We start from the raw sequence: 17053 nt of genomic DNA on the forward strand, positions 1-17053 counted from the left end.
TCAAGTCCACTTGCTAAGTTTGGCGCGAGCGTGCCCGGTGAATTGCAACCCCTCTCTCTCACCAGGAAGAATCTTCTTTCCTTTGCCGCCCCACTCCGCCCCAGCACCTGAAGGGGAGAGTCCCAAAGTTTGTTTCCGTCCGCCCTCGATCCCCTGTGCTCACCGCAGTCTCCCGTCCCCACGCCCAGCCATCCTAATGGCCCCGCTCCTTCCCCTCAGCCTTGAAAATGGGTACAAAACAGGTCCTCAGACAACCTGAGAGAGGAGCTTCGTTGGTGAAAGCCAAATCCCAGCAGGAAGCAGGGCGGGGGGGGGGGGGGAGGGAAAAGTGGAGGCTAGGCACTGCTGTGGGCGGGGACCCGCTTAGGGTTGGGGGCGGCGGACGCCAGGAGGGGCGGAAATCCAGAGTTCAAGGTTGGGAAGAACTCGCTCAGCCTTTCCGTGCCCGCGCGCTGAGGTTAACCTCGGAGGCTCCACGGTGCGGGCACGAAAGGGTGTTGAGCGGTATACATAGCTCTCCATACACATTGAGAGCTCAGCGAGAAAAGGAGGGGGCGAGGAAAGGCAGGTTCCGCCTCCCCCTGGCCCGCGTGCACACACGCGCCCACCGCGGCTCGGGCTGGCTGAGCGCGGGCGAGTGTGAGCGCGGGCGAGTGTGAGCGCGAGTGTGCGCACGCCGCGGAGAGCCTCTGCCCTCGCCTCGCACCCTGCTCAGGGCATCTTGAGAGCCTGGAAACGTGAACAGGCTTAAAGTATGGCATGTTGCAAAGATGGTTTCTGCCAAGAAGGTACCCGCGATCGCCACGTCCTCCCGGGTCAGTTTCGCCCTCCTGCACTTCCTTTGCCTGGCGGCTTGGTGAGTTCTTCGGGGTCCTGAGGGGCAAGGGTGGAGAAGTGGCCAGCTCCGAGCCCCCTCCGGCCGCCGCCCCTCCCAGGGCAAACCAGACCCTCCTGTTTCCGCTGTAAGGTCAGGGACCGAAGCTAGGCTTTTCTGTGACCGCGTAGACGCGGAGAGCGGAAGGGGCACCGGGTGCAAGAAGAGTGTGGGTTTGGGGGTGCGTGTGCTCAGGGTGCGCCTTTCCCGACCATTTCTCTGTCCCCCCATCCTTCAGACCTGCCTCTTGTAGCTTGGGGCAAAAGTCTCTTTCCCTAGAAGATAAACCTGTTTCCACCTGTTCTGTAATCGATTCTTAAAACAACCCCTTACGCCGTTTTTTTTTTGTTTTTTGTTTTTTTTTTTTTTTTTTGCGTTTGCAGTTTAAACGAATCCCCAGGACAAAACCAAAAGGAGGAGAAATTATGCCCGGAAAATTTTACCCGCATCCTGGACAGCTTACTCGATGGTTATGACAACAGGCTGCGTCCTGGATTTGGGGGTATGAAAGATTTCAAACGCTCAAGTGTGTCCTGTCTGTCCCTCTCTCGGTCTGCCTGTCTGTCTGTCTGTGGGAATATCATTAGGTATGCCTCGAGTGCAAAAATGGAAAATCTCTTCCCCTCTCTCTCTCTCTCCCTCCCTCCCTCCCTCTCTCTCTCCCCGCCCCCCCCACCTTGATGAGACCTCTGACAAGAAGACCGCCTCCACCCTTACTTTCCCATCTCCCTGCAGACTCTGAAGCTTTGCCTCTCCCCCACACTAATTACCTTCCGGGACCTGACTGCTGGGTGGGGGAGGTTGGAGCGAAAGAGTCAAAAACGGGAACGTGGGGCTCGGCTGCCCAGCTGCGCTGCGCCCTGAGAACGGACTTCCCCTGCACCTGGCCGCTTCGCTCAGAGCTGGTTGCACTTGAGGCAACTGATCCGAAGTCCCTTGTCCTCCCACGTGGTATTTGTTCCTCTGCCAAAACCTCGCCACCGTGCTCTACCTAGGACAAGAATCTGGGGCACGAAGCTGCCTGCTCTGCTAGAGAACCCAGTCCTTTCCTGTTCTCTTACACAGTGGGATCAATTTTTACTTCATTTGGGGAGAGGTCATTTACTTCCCTCCCAAGACTTTGGAGCTAGAGGTGTTTCAGCTTTATTTCTTCCTTAAGTATTTTACAGTAGCTCTAATTAACCCTACTGCGCATCCATTAACCCTACGGCTGCTCCTTTTCATATTCATATCCCATTTGCTTATATAATGAGAATTTATGTGGCAAGCATTTTGCTAGGCACTGTGTTCACAGAATCTGAAGATACAATTCTTAACCTCAGACACCCGCTGGGTCCAGTTCAGGGAGAACACGTGACTTCACCCCAAGTGTCAGTTCAGGACCCGACCACCAAGTCCCTCTTCTTTCCAACTACTCTGAGCCTACTTGGAAATGAGTTGATCAAGACCTAGGCTGTGTCTTAAAAGAGCCTCTAGTAGGAGTAGGAGTAGGAGTAACAAGAATAAGCACTAATATTGTATTTATTTATTTATTTGAATTGGCATATACACCAGGCATTTTATAGGCATTACTGAGAGTAAGTTATTACCATCCCCATTTTATAGATGAAGAAATTTAGGCTTGGGAGGCTAAGTAACCAGTTCAAGTTCACAGTTGGTAAGTGGCGTGGGCAGGATGTGAACCCAGGTCAGGTTGTATATTTATAAGAGACAAACCCATGAAGACGGAGATGATATCAGATGCTATGTGGTGAGCATCACATGATGTTAGCAGCACAGGGGACTTCAAGCTTCCTCCTGAGAGTGTATAAGAGATAGGATGATGAGAGAATAGAGAAAGTGAACGGGAGTAGGACATTCCTGGGAATGAAGACAGAATTAGACACTGTCTGTGGTTTGAAAGAATTATCAGAAGTAAAACAGAATTGGATAGAGTGAAGCTGGATGATTCTTTGGAGTCTGACTAGTCTGGTTCTCCTCATTTGACAAATGGGGACACTGAAGATTAGAAATGGAAAGTGATTTTACAGGGACACATAGCATATTAATGGTTGTCTGGAATCAGGCTTTCTGATCCCCAACTTTTTTTCTGGATTTTATTGAGAAGGTGCTAGGGGGCCATTGAGGGTATTAATTGATTTTTTGGCGTGTTGACAGTGACAAATATGGATGAGAAGGATGAAAGGTTCTCCTCACATTGCCTCAGCAGTAGGATGCTCCGCACTGCATTTGCCTCCGTGCAAATCTGGAAAGAGGCTTCCTTACAGAAGTGAATCATTTGCCAGCGCATGATCTTTCACAAGTGATGGGGAAGTTATCACTATATATCCCACCCCCCAAGAAAAAAATTTGCCGAGAATATTTCAGACAATGTGATACCATTAAAGACTATATTGTCTCAACAAAAGAGGATTTATCTGCCCGTAAAAGTTTTAAACATGACATTTGAAGTAAGGGGGAAAAATAACAGAAATACGAAATCACAGGAGTTTAAATATTTATTGGAGAATTGATGTACCTGCACATAAATTAAAGTGAAAAGTTACAACTGAAATGGTATGGTTTTATTATTAAATGGCAAAAGTTACAATAGTATCTCCCCCGTTGGTTATAATGCAAGTATAACTCAAAAAGAAGAAGGTGTCCGTTGCGGATGAATCCTTTTGAACCAGCTATCCTCTCCCATGATATTATATAGACAATAAAATGAATGAAATCAGTCAACATGAGCCATTACTGGATTTTGGCCAGCTGCAATATGGCTGAAACGTCTCAAGGGCATTATTAGTCATCTTACTTGTCACTGCTAGGTGATGTACATTACCCACCTGGAGATACTTTTATAGCTTTATGGGAAGAGGTGGGATTCATGTTACTTCAAGTGTTAGCAGTTGATTAATCATTAAAAATGTACGATGTCACACAATTTTTGGGCTATGCTCATAAATATTTGTGGTAAATGTGATTCATCTTTTTAGAAATGGGGCATTCTCTGTAAATTCACAGCATTCCAAACATGACAGAGGGATAGTAATTCTCACCTGCAGAAAACTGTGTAATCTGTTTACAGGATGTTATAAACAAGCATCGCTGAAAATAATAAGAAAACTCACACTTAGCACAGACTCTTGGATGTGCTGCAAGTTTGGTCCCTTCTTTGACATTTCAGTACTTTGTGGCAAGTTTGGCATTTTAAAAATAAAATGAAAACAATTCGGATTTTGACCGGTATGCTATAAATACAGATTTACTTCCTGGTTCCTTTAATCCCACTTCTGCTCTTTGTAGAGCGTTTACTTTATATCTGTTTATACAACTTAGCTGTGTTCCATTTAAAATAAAGCTAAAAGCAAAGATTTGAATTGAAATTGGATGGTTTGTGATTGCTCAGTAGGCCGGCAGGGGTTGGAATAGATTTGGAAACTAAATTACATATTTTTAACTCAGCAGCACAGCTTGCAACCGGGAAGTAAAAGGAACTGAAATGGTTCTCTTCTTTTCATCCCTCCAGGGTCTCCTCTCCCTTGTCTCCCACGTTCTCCCATTGGAGAAGAAAAGGGGAAAAGGTGAGAAGAGAAGGAAGGAGGCATGGTGAGAGAAGCCAGATTGGGACTTCTGAAGGGGTATAGTTCTTTTGGCCTCTGACAAACCAGTCTGCCGTCATCCTGAAGTAGCTTGCACCTGCTTAGAAGTGGCTCACAAGTGAAGCTCTCCACAAAGAAGCTAGAAAATCAGTCCCCTGTGCTCTTAGCCACTTTCCACACTGTTACATGTGGTCTTAAAAATGCACAGCTAACCACCAGGAGATCGTTTAGGAAGTCAGCCCTTACCCACTTCCATTTTACTGCCGGATTACGCTACCTTTGTGCATTTCAATCTTTTGAGGCACGTGGTCTGGAATAATAAATGCTTCAATTAGAGACAGTTGCCTTAGATCCTCTTGCACAAACTCCCTGAAATGGGAACTGACCATTAGGTCAGTTTTGCAAGGTTGCTCACCAACATAGTAGACCTCCACATTAGTGGAGTCCTCTATAGTTTGGAATCATTTTTTTTAAGTTTATTTATTTATTTTGAGAAAGAGAGAGAGAGGGAGAGACACAGAGAAAGAGAGAAAGAGAGAGAGAGAGAGAGAGAGAGAGAGAATCCCAAGCAGGCTCCTCACTGTCAGCGAAGAGCTGGATGTGGGGCTCAGACTCACTTGAGATCATGACCCCAGTGAAAATCAAGGGTCCCACGCTTAACCAGCTGAGCCTCCTGGGTGCCCCAAAACCTTTTTGCATATAATGCTTAATAAGATTAGCAGAGATTAGCAGGGTGGGCATCCTCCCTATGTTAGAGGGGAGGCTGAGAAAAGTTCCAATGAATTGCTCAAGAACCCTAAAACTACTCATAGACAAGGCCACTAATACACCAGGCAGCTGGTCTATTGCGACATCCACTTCTAAGGCTTTTTAAAAACATCCTCTGTTTACCAAGAGTGGAATTTTCATTAACATACCTTCTTGTTTCTAATTAGGTTATTAAAATAAGCAAAACTACATTTCCCTCAAAGGAGTGAAATGAGAACTTTTATTCTAAAGCTTTAATAACATTTTAAAATGGGAAAGCAAATATGGAGAAGTATATATACTTTGGTATATTTGGAACATCTTTACTATAGAAATAAAAATATTCTTGCAATGTTTCACATGATCCATATCCTAACCTGAAAATTAAATTAATGCACTAACCTTGTGCTAGCTTTATTGAGTCTACAGAGGATATATTTTTGAAAGTATATAGACGAAAGAACACTTAAAATCCACAGGGTGACAGAAAAATAAAGCTTCATTCTCTTTTGATTTGTCACACCCACTTATGCATTCATTTGTTGAACCAATACCTATTGAGACCACTATGTATCAGGAACAATGTGAGCTTGTAAAGATGTAATTCTGAATCAGACACAGGCCCTCGTGAACTATATGGCTAAGCAGTGTAGTAGAGAGATAAAACTACAGAGAAACAACTAAATCATTAAAGATCTCCCCATGGGACAATCCAATAGCATGCTAAGATAGAGAATAAATTGGATAAGGGGTCTATTTCAGCACAGTGGTCAAGAAAGTCTCTTAAGCTGAGACCTAAGGGTGACAGATATAGAAAAGGTAAGCAATAGTTGTTCTCAGATAGAACAAAAAGGCAAGTTTAAGGATCCTAAGGTAGATAAGAATTTAGTGTGATATAGGCAATGAAGGGAGTCCGGGAAAGGGAGTTCCATGAAGGTAGTAAGAAAGCAAGAGGAAGATTCTCACAGTTCTAGCTTGTGATGGTAAACAAAGACCAGATCATGCAAGACCCTTAGTAAAAGAGTTTAGATTTTTCTTTTAGTGAACCCGGAAGCCATTGGAGTTTTTTAGGTGGAGAGAATGAACGACTTGGTGTGACTTTGTATCATGATTCCTCTGACTGCTGCTTAATAAAAGGAAGGATATAGAGGTTGGGCAATACTGGAAGCAAAGAGACCAATGAAGAAGGTTTGTGTGTGTGTGTGTGTGTGTGTGTGTGTGGTGAGGGATGGGAGGTTCTCTGAAGTTAGTGGTGGGTTGTTGTAAATGTAGATGTAGTAAAATGGAATTAATTGGAAAAAATTAAGATACATTTTGGAAATATAATCGAACTATTAATTGGTGCTGGATTTCATAGGGGTGGTAAAGGAAAGGGAGGAATCAAAAAATGACCCCTGGATTTTTATTTTGAGAAAATGGGCAGAGGATGATGTTATTTAAATTAGGGAGGTGGGGAGGAAGAAGAGAGATGGGCGTGAAATCAAGAAATCATGTGTGGATACGTTGAGTTTAGGATACATATATGGAGTCTTAGCGGTTGTACTTGTTTGGATATCAGACAAGAGTTTTGTTTAGAGATATGCAAGAGTCGCCAGCATATAACACTGTGAGAATAGATGCTAAAGAAGAGTATGAAGGCACAAAGAGCCCTGAACCAAACCTCCAAGAGCATTAATGGTTAAGGAAAGGCAGAAAACAGAATTTCCAGAGAAGGATGTAAAAGAGGAGACTGTGATATGTAGGTGGGCACTAGGAGAGTGTGGATTTCTAGAAGTCAAGAGAATGGAATGTCTTAGGAAGGAGGGATGAGAAAAACCTTTTTCAAAACCTTCCACGACGTAAGTAAGATAAGTCTGGCCACATGGAGATACTTCATTTGGTTCACTTTTCATTAACTACTTCCTAATCATATAATATGTGCCAGGCATGATTCTAGGATGGCACTGGAATGCATTAGTGAACAAAAGAGATGCAGTTCCCTACCTTCATGAGCTGACACTTTAGTGAAAGGGACAGAAAATGAACAACAGAAATAAATAAAATATAGAGTGTCAGAAGTCGATAACTGCTATGGAGTAATATAAAGCAGGGAGGAGTTGCAGTTTTAACGATGTTGGTAAGAAAGACTTCGTTGAGAAGGTGATTTTTTTAAAGTTTATTTATTTATTTTGTGAGAGAGGGAGGGAGAGAGAGAGAGAGAGAGAATGAGTAGGAGAGGGCCAGAGAGAGAGCGAGAGCAGGCTCTATGCTGTCAGTGTAGAATCCCACATGGGGCTTGAACTTAGGAGCCATGAGATCATGACCTGAGCCAAAACCAAGAGTCAGGCACTTAACCGACTGAGCCACCCAGGCACCTGAGAAGGTGGTATTTGAACAGTGATTCTAAGTATAGGTAAAAGCATAAGCCACATTTGGGTTGAAGGAACTCTATGTGCCAAAGTGCTAAGCATGGAAATCAGTGTCGCTGCAGTAAAGTTCAGCAGGACTGAAGAGTAAGAAGGGGTTAGTGTGATACAAAGATGAGGTTGTGTAAAGCTTTGCAAGCTGGTAAGGACTTTGCTTTTACTGTGATTCATATCAGAAGTGATTAGAGAGATTCCAACAGGGGCAAAACCTGAACTGCCTAATTTTCAAAAGCCCACCTTGGATTTTGTATTGACAACAGGCACTCAGGGTCAAGGGCAAAGGCAGAGAGGTTTTCACAATTAACTAGGTGAGAGATGATGGATATTTTGACCAAGCTGGTGGCAGTGAAGCTTGTAAAGTTGGAAGAAATGATGGGTTTCTGGCTATGTTTCAAAGGTCTAGTCCACTGACGACAGCTAGGATGTGGGATGTGAGGAAAAGGGAGGGGTCAAATCTGACTCCCAAAGTTTTTGACTTGAACGCCTGGAGAAATAGACGTGCCGACACTGCGGCAGAAGCAGATTCGGGGTGTGGATGAACAATTTGTATGTGGATATGTTAAATTTGAGAAGCCGATTGGACATTAAGTGGAGGTAAGTCTGAAAAGCAGGGACGATTGGTATGTCACTATATATGGTATTTAAAGCCATAAGACTAAAGGGATCATCAAGAGATTAAGGATGATAGAGAAGAGGTACAAATACAGGACTCTGAAGTCTCCAGTGTTAAGAGGTGGGAGAGAAGAAGAATCTCTGTCTCAGGAAGACCAAGTGAGGAGTGGCCTTTGGGTAGGAGGAAAATCTCAGAGTATGCATACTGGATGTTAAATTAAAAATATATAAATATAAATAGATAGATAGATATAGATATTTGTTTAGAATAGGAGGTGGGGGTGCATGGGTGTCTCAGTTGGTTAAGCCTTGGACTCTTGGTGTCATTCAGGTCATTATCTCAGAGTTCATAAGTTCCAGCCATCTTTGCTGATGGTGTGGAGTCTGCTTGGGATTCTGTATCTCCCCCTTTCACTGCCCCTCCCCACTCTCTCTTCTCTCAAAATAAATAAACTTAAAAGAAAAAGAGGACTCCCTCTCCCCCCCCTCTCAAAAATAAACATTTAAAAATTTAAAAAAAAAGGGGGGGGGGCCTGGGTGGCTCAGTCAGTTAGACGACTGACTTCAGCTCAGGTCATGATCTCAGCATTCGTGGGTTTGAGCCCTGCCTCAGGTTCTTTGCTGACAGCTCAGAGCCAGGAAACTGCTTAGGATTCTGTGTCTCCCTCTCTCTCTCTGCCCCTCCCCCACTCACACTCTGTCTCTCTCTCCCCAAAATAAATAAACATTAAAAATTAAAAAAAAAAAAAGGAGGTGGGATTGATCATTTACTTCTTAATGCTCCTGACAGATTAAGAAAGATAAGAACATAAAATTGATCACTACATTCAGCAATATCTGCATGGTCAGTGATTTTGACAGGAGCAGTTTTGGTGCTGTGATGGGTGTGGAGGTCTGATTGGGAGACATTGAAAGAATGGGAGGAGTCTTTGGATATTTGTATTAAATTATTGTACGGGGCAGCAGAGAAATGGGGTGGTAAATGGAAGGAGAAGTAGGATCAAGAGAGCCTTTCTATTTTCACTTATTTTTAATATTTCTAATGTTTATTTTTTTGAGAAAGAGAGAGAGAGAGAGACAGAGTGCAAGCAGGGGAGGGTAGAGAGAGAGGGAGACACCGAATCCGAAGCAGGCTCCAGGCTCTGAGCTTCAGCACAGAGCCTGATGCCGGGCTTGAACTCACAAGCTGTGAGATCATGACCTGAGCCTGTTTAAAAGTGGGAGAGATTAAATTATTTTTTTAAATCTGTGGGAATTGTGTCAGAGATATGAATGATATTGACAAAAGGGATTTTCGTGGATCCTGGGCATGAAAACCAGGTTACGAGAGATGGTAGAGTGAATAGAAAAGGAAGAATGAGAGGCAATAATGGATTTTTTTTCCCCAGAAGTTCACGATGTGAAAAGCAAGAGAAAGAGAGAAGGTTGCCTTCTTTTCAGATGAGAAATATCAGAATACATCTGTAGGGGATCACCTAGTAGGGGGTACGTTAATATTACAATGGAGGGAAGGAATAACTGAGAGAAAGACAAGGGACTATAGAAACCAGAACAGGAATGTACTTTGTTCTCTCAGTTTAGTAAAAAAGATGTACTGCTGCTCTCTATCGTATATTTGCATTTTCTTTCGGGCAGGGCAAGGATATGCAACATGCCTTTGGTGTTTCCCAAAGTAGGCCCTGTAAACTCTAGATAGAGCCTATTTGCAACTTCATGGATATTTATTTAGATAATATTTCCCTGGGTTGTTAGTTTCCTTTTAGGTGAAAAATACATCAACCTGCATGATATTACTGCCTAGGCCTTTTTATTGTATTTATTTTTAAAAGCCTCTTTTGCACAGAATTGGATTCTGGATTAAAAGTACTTGGTTCACCAATACACCCATTATCGGTCCACACATAACCTTTTTAACTACCCATCCATCTATGGACTCATTCACTGCGATAGAGTAGACACCAGTTCAATCATTAAACTGTACAACTTTGATAACTTCCATCCTGCTATGTAGTCTCCTTCATCTTTTCTCCCTGTCTGCCCCATCGGAAGCAACCACCGCTCCAAGTCCTTTTTAAATTATTTCATAGGTTTTCTTTGAATCTCATTTTGGCTCAATTTTTAAAATTTTAAATTAGGAAATGTATTGGCTTGGAACATGTTATATATGAGCTTTTGGTGTTTTTCTCTCCCCACTTAATTGTGTATGCTAAGGTTCATTCTTGCTGATGCATATTGCTATAGATCATTCATTTGACTGCTGTGTGATATTCCCACTTCATAGGAACTAGTTTATTCATCTTCTCTGTTGGCAGTAGGCATTTTGCTTGTTTCCAAGATTGTGTTGCTGTGAATATTCTGGCCCAAATTTCCTGCTGTAAATGTGCAAAAGTTTCTTTTGCATATACATCCAGGAATGGATTTTTCTGGATCTTAGTGTAAGTGGGAGTTCAACTTGATGAGATAATGCCAAACTGTTTTCTGTGGTAGTTTTACAAATTAAAACTCTCATTTACAATGAATATGAGATTCAGGATCCACAAACCCTTCAACCATACTTGAAATGGTCTTTGATTGTGAAATAATTAGAATTTTCTGATTTCTAATGTGGTTGGATGTCTTCTCAAACCTTTAATGTCTACAAGAATTTTCCTTCTGTGAATTGCATTTTCATCTTTGGCCCTGATTTCATTGTTTTTTTTAAATGCTTTTCTTATTTATTTAATTACTTTAATTATTTTAAAAGGTGACCTGGATTGATAGAAGGATCATAGGACATAGGAAGCACTAATCTTTAATGTCATTTAAGTAAAACTCTATACCATTCTGTTTTCTCTGTGACATCAATGGATACCTTTTCTTTGTTTACTAGGCAGGAAGGCTAGCATTTCTGTATTTTTTGATGACAAACTAAATTATAGATTTCTTTAAATATATCACTCAAGATTCCTTGTTGTTATTGTACCTCCTAAATACGTTAAATCTCTTGAGTTTTTGGAAATACATCAGCAGCGTTTTGTAAGATGTAGCTTGATGCATGAATTTAAGTGGCTGGAAAACCATAAATATGTCCTCAAATGCATAGCTGGGGACAAAATGTGAACAGGATTAACCATTTCCATAATCAGCCAGACACGTTAGGTCTTTTCCCTGGTGTGACAGCAAATTGGACACTGTTATGGGGCAAGAAATTAAATCGTTATATCCTTTGACCAGGTCTGTACAGCTGAAGTAAAGTTAATAGTGGAAAATTATCTCATATATTATTAATTGTCTTCCTACTTTGCACCCAAGTTAGATTCATTAATAAGATGGGAATATTCCTTTGCATTTGATCTTAGTAGTCTTGGTTCTTTCTTTCAAAGACTATTGCAAATCACTTTGTTTGCCTTACAAAATGCCAACTACATTTTGCAGATTAAAAATCACTTCCCTATTACCAAAGAAGTAAGATTTTTTAAATAAAATATGTCTTTGATGTTACACAAATGCATGTAACATTATGAGAAGTCCTTCCAAGCTCAAAATTATCTGGTTTCTATGTAATTATGCTCTTAGTAAGGTTGATTTGAACATCCTAAACAGTAGTGTTAGAGGAAGCGTCTCTAAGAATTGCTCTTAATTACATAGCGACCATTATTCATAGAAAACTGATTTATTGGAAACCTATTACGTTTAAGGCCGGAGATTAGTTCTGGGAAAGGATACAAATATAAATAAGACACAGTTTCAGCTTTAATCAGGAAATATTTTTAGCTTAACTGGTGTAACACATGAATCCAAGTAATTTTTCTTTTTGGGAAGTTTTTGAATCACTGGTGCGGTGATACTAAGAACACAGACACATAGTTATTGACCACATAGTATGTGCAATGTGCTATACTAGTTGGGAACTTCAAGGAGCATTAAAATTTCATTTTACTGTTAAGGGGAGAAAGAAAGAATCAAATAAGCTATAATAAGAGCAAAGACATAGAAAGAGCTGCAAGAACACAGTTCAGAACTTAAGCATAAACAAAATTTAGGTGTAACATAAACAAAATTTAGGAAGTTTAGGTATGGCATGTTATGTTGTAGATAGAAAATTATATAAGCAATTAATTATTGTTTTTTACTTAATGATATCATTAGCATACTAAAGCCAGAACATATTTTGGAGATCACTACAAGGGGGTTATAATTCTGGCTCTGGCTTATTATATTTAAATTCTGTGAGCTCAGTTTCCAGATCCATAAAATCCTCACAATAATATCACCCTGGGAGGGTATTGTGAAAATTAAATGAAATAGTATATGGAAAGAGGCTAGTATCCTGCCTGGCATGTAATAGGCCTTCAATACATAGAATATTATATCTCTGTTTATTGCTCTTTGGAAAAAAACCCATTCCCGGTGAGTTAGTTTCACACCAGCATGCCCACTGATCTGTCCACACTCCATCCCCACTGCCATATTCCCAGTATAGACCACCATCATTTCTTGGCTAGGCTAGGCTGCTGTCAGCCTCTTATAAGAGCCCTTCTTCTACACTTGCCTCCCTATAATTTATTGTCCGTACAACTGCCAGAGTGATTTTATAAAAAATATAATTCAGGTCACATAATTTCCTTACTTCAAACTCTTGATGGCCTCCCAATGATTAAGGGATAAAAATCAAACTTCCTCACAGCCTAAGGCAGAGCTGTACTGAATATCAGAGGGAGAAAACGTTGGGAAAGAACAGGGAAAAATTGTTTCTTTTGCATTTCTGTATTCTTTTGTTTGGGCTGCCATAACAAAATACTACAGACAGGGTGGCTTAAACGGCAGCGAGTTCAAGATGTCAGCAGAGGGTTGGTTTCTTCTAAGTCCACTCTCCTTTGCTTGTGGATGGCTATCTTCTCTGTCTTCATCCACATGTTCTTTCTTCTGTGTGTTTCTGTGTCCTAATCTCCTCTTCTTAGAAGGACACCAGTCACATTGGATTAGAACCCATCTTAATGACCTCATTTTAACCTAATTCCCTTTTTTAAAGACCCTAACTCCAAATACAGGTACATTCTGAGGTACTGGGGGTTAGGACTTCAACATATGAGTTTGGAAAGAGCATAATTCAACCCATAACAACCTCTTTATGTGTTGCCCATCTGTCACTGGGATCTCTAATAGTTCTTTTCCATGTAGTTTTAACAACTGTCACCATAATGTGTAGTATAAATATGTTGCTTAAAATATGCCACTTTAGAATATCAGCTCAGGAGCGGATCTCTGTCCCCTGACTGGTTTTCATTCTGTTTATGTGGCTTTCATTTCTTTTCATTTTCTTCCTTACCTGCTTGGCCCCAGCCCCACTGGCCTCTTTCCTGGTCCCCAAGCACACTAAAGCCTCTCCCGCCTCTAGGCTTTCTTCCCTGAAGTTCTTTATGCCTGTGATGTAATTCTTTCGGTTCCTCCAATGACTCATGCTTACCCTCCAGGTCTCAGTTTAAAAGTTACTGCTTTGAAGAAGGGCTACAACATCTAGGCTTTCCCAGTCTCTAACTCAATTACCAGCCTGTTTTATATCTCTTATGAATGACAAGATCCTCCCATGTAATTTATTTCTTGATTACTTATACTCAGACTTTCCTAATAGCACGTTAACTACCTGAGGCAGGAAGCTCTTAAGTCTTGTTTCCCACTGAAGCACCAGGGCCTAGTATGGAACCTGGCACACAGCAGGTGCTCACTCAATAGATGTTTATTGAATGAGTGTCCAAATGAAATCTCTTTACCAGTCATATCTTCAGAATCTAGCTTTGTCTGAAAGACCTATGTGATCACATAAAGCAAATACTGAATAATGCCACAAACTAACTCAACAATACTAGGATTGTAATTCTGAAGGCAAACATTTTTCAAGAATCATTAAGAAAGAATTATGTAAGAATTTGAAAATAGCCATTATTGGGTGCCTGGGTGGCTCAGTCAGTTAGGCATCCAACTTCAGCTCTTGTCATGATCTTGCGGTTCATGGGTTTGAGCTCCACTTCAGGCTCTGTGCTGCCAGCTCAGAGCCTGGATCCTGCTTCATATTCTGTGTCTCCCTCTCTCTCTGCCCCTTCCCCATTCACACACTCCTTCTCTCTCTCTCAAAAATAAAATAAACATGAGGGGCGCCTGGGTGGCGCAGTCGGTTAAGCGTCCGACTTCAGCCAGGTCACGATCTCGCGGTCCGTGAGTTCGAGCCCCGCATCGGGCTCTGGGCTGATGGCTCAGAGCCTGGAGCCTGTTTCCGATTCTGTGTCTCCCTCTCACTCTGCCCCTCCCCCGTTCATGCTCTGTCTCTCTCTGTCCCTAAATAAACGTTGAAAAAAAAAAAAAATAAATAAATAAATAAAATAAACATGAAAAAATATTAAAAAAAAGAAAATACCCATTATTATCATGGAATCATTATAACTATAAGAATTAGTACAACCCCATGCACCTTAAAACAAATTTGTAAGTAAAAATTACGTTGGCCTAATTCCTCTCCTACGCTTCTCTCACTCCCATAGAACACTTACGGTCTTAATATTTTATGGGACATATTTTGGTAAATACTATTCTAGAAATCAGATGAGCATTGTCTGTAAACTAGAATAACGTGAACAGCATCACCTAGGAACCTGTTAGAGATGCAAATTACCAGGCTCCACTTTAGGTCAATCAGCAAGGGTAGGGTGGAGCCCAGCATTATGTGCTCTAACAAACCTTCGAGGTGATTCTGATTCAGTTCCAATTTGAAAACCACTGCCCTAAATTGATCTTTGAAGTAACTTTTAATTTCTCAAGAATCTTGTCAAACAACAGTTCAGTTGTCAGGACATATGCAACCTTAATTGTTCTAAGTAACTTACCTCCTTTGCTCTGACATGCAGCGACTTAATGCTTTTGATACTTTAGCGGTTCTTAAGAAACTAGCAGAATAACTTGTCCCACTCTTGAACCACTTTGAGTTAAAAGCTCTGTTTTCTAAAATTCAACACACATTATCAGCTTCTTGGATTGCCTATCTATTCCTGGAACATTTTGGCTTAATGAGCTTATTGCTACCATATTTTTGTTGTTCTTTATAATTGCTCATTCAAATGAAAATTCAGTTAACTTCTCACACTTATTTTCTCTGCTTTCCAAAGGTGTTACTATTTTTTTTAATGCAAACTCACTGGGGCGCCTTGGTGGCTCAGTCGGTTGAGCGTCTGACTCTTGATTTTGGCTCAGGTCATGATCCCAGGGCCATGGGATTGAGCCCTGTGTCAGGCTCAGCGTGAGCTTGGAGCCTGCTTAGGATTCTCTCTTTCCTTCTCTCCCTAGCTCATGCTCTCTGTCTCTAAAATAAAATTTAAAATAACCTATTTATAAATGAAAAAACCTCTGATAGATCAATCTGATCTGTACCTTTTCTTTCACTATACTTACAAAGGATATATTTTTTTCTTTTAAAAAATATATTTATTTATTCTTTGGCGCAGGTCACGATCTCACAGTTTGTGGGTTTGAACCCTGCATCAGGCTCTGCGATGACAGCTTTGAGCCTGGAGCCTGCTTTGGATTCTGTGTCTCCCTCTCTTTTTGCCCCTTCTAACTTGTGCTCTGTCTCTCTGTCTGTCTCTCTCTATCTCTCTCTCAAAAATAAATAAACATTAAAAATTTTTTAATTAATTAATTTATTTTGAGGGAGGCAAAGAGAGTGTGAGTGGGGGAGGAGGGGCAGAGAGAGAGGGAGAATCTCAAGGAGGCTCTGCACTGTTATCATAGAGCTGGATGTGGGGCCCAAACTCACGAAACTGTGAGATCATGACCTGAGCCAAAATCAAGAGTCAGAAGCTCAACCAACTGAGCCATTCAGATACCCCTATTTGTCTTAAGATAGTTATTCAAGAAAGAATTTCGAATTCTCCTTCAAACCATTTTTTTTTTCCTGTGGCTCAGTCTTCATCCTATACAGGGAGAAATATTCTGATTCATTTTTATGAGGATAACTTTAGACCTAGGGCATTAAGCTATACTAACTGTTATTTGTCTTTTTCTTTTTCTTTTCTCTTTTTTTTTTTTTTTTTTTTTTTTTGGCATAAATCCAATTGTCCAACCAGTATCCAAAGGAAATAGTGCATCTTGATAGCAATGTTATTCTTTCCAGTATGGAGTATCTAGCTTCTGGCCATACAATGGTATAAACCATCATTTAAGGAAATGATGTTCAAGAGGGCAACAATTTTTTATTTTTATTAGGAATAAAAACGTGTATATATATCATAATAACTATCAGTATTGAGAGCATTATGTTCTAGAGACTGGGGCAAGTCATTTACATTTATTATTTTACTTAATACTCATTAAAACCTTAACCTATTAGGATTCATGACTTGACTAAGATCGTATATTTCAAAAGAGCCAAATTTAAATTCCACAATTCCTGATGTTAAGCACCATGCTAAACCCAGATTGTAGCAATTTTCCTTTGTCTAAAATCTGTGTCAGCCCCATTATCATGATGCTCCCGCCTTTCCCTTCTGCCAAACACACCCATGTATTTGTTTCTGAACCAATGCTATTTACACCTAGGAAAGAATCTCAGTAGTGGCGTTTATCAGAAGCCAAGAGAAACTACTGCTTAATAAGTACTCTTATGAGAGAGTCACTGTGTTCAGGGTCTTATCGGTAGTCTTGCTTGATATGTGCGATTGCTGCTTTTGAGAGGTTCAGTAGCCTGCCCTTGATCAAACAGCTAGTAGGTGGCAAGAGGTGAATAGGTCTGGCTTGTAGGAGAGTTTTGTCTTTAATCTCAGTTACCGGTGGATGGTGTACCTACTGTTAAAGGTGCCATGAAT

At 41.1% G+C, this 17053-nt stretch overlaps 1 protein-coding gene across 3 annotated transcripts in view; it reads left to right on the forward strand.

Moving 5' to 3' along the window:
• Positions 1–478: 478 nt before the first annotated feature.
• Positions 479–17053, forward strand: part of GABRA4 (gamma-aminobutyric acid type A receptor subunit alpha4) — a 142982-nt gene continuing 126407 nt past the window's right edge. For all 3 annotated transcript variants that reach the window (XM_047856693.1, XM_047856691.1, XM_047856692.1), the window contains exons 1-2: positions 479–856; positions 1258–1376. In XM_047856693.1, coding sequence (XP_047712649.1) covers positions 771–856; positions 1258–1376 — 205 coding nt within the window. In that variant the 5' untranslated portion in view covers positions 479–770. The remainder of the gene's footprint in view (positions 857–1257; positions 1377–17053) is intronic.

The sequence above is a fragment of the Prionailurus viverrinus genome, chromosome B1, assembly GCF_022837055.1.
Source record: "Prionailurus viverrinus isolate Anna chromosome B1, UM_Priviv_1.0, whole genome shotgun sequence".
In the NCBI taxonomy this organism is placed as follows: Eukaryota; Metazoa; Chordata; class Mammalia; order Carnivora; family Felidae; genus Prionailurus; species Prionailurus viverrinus.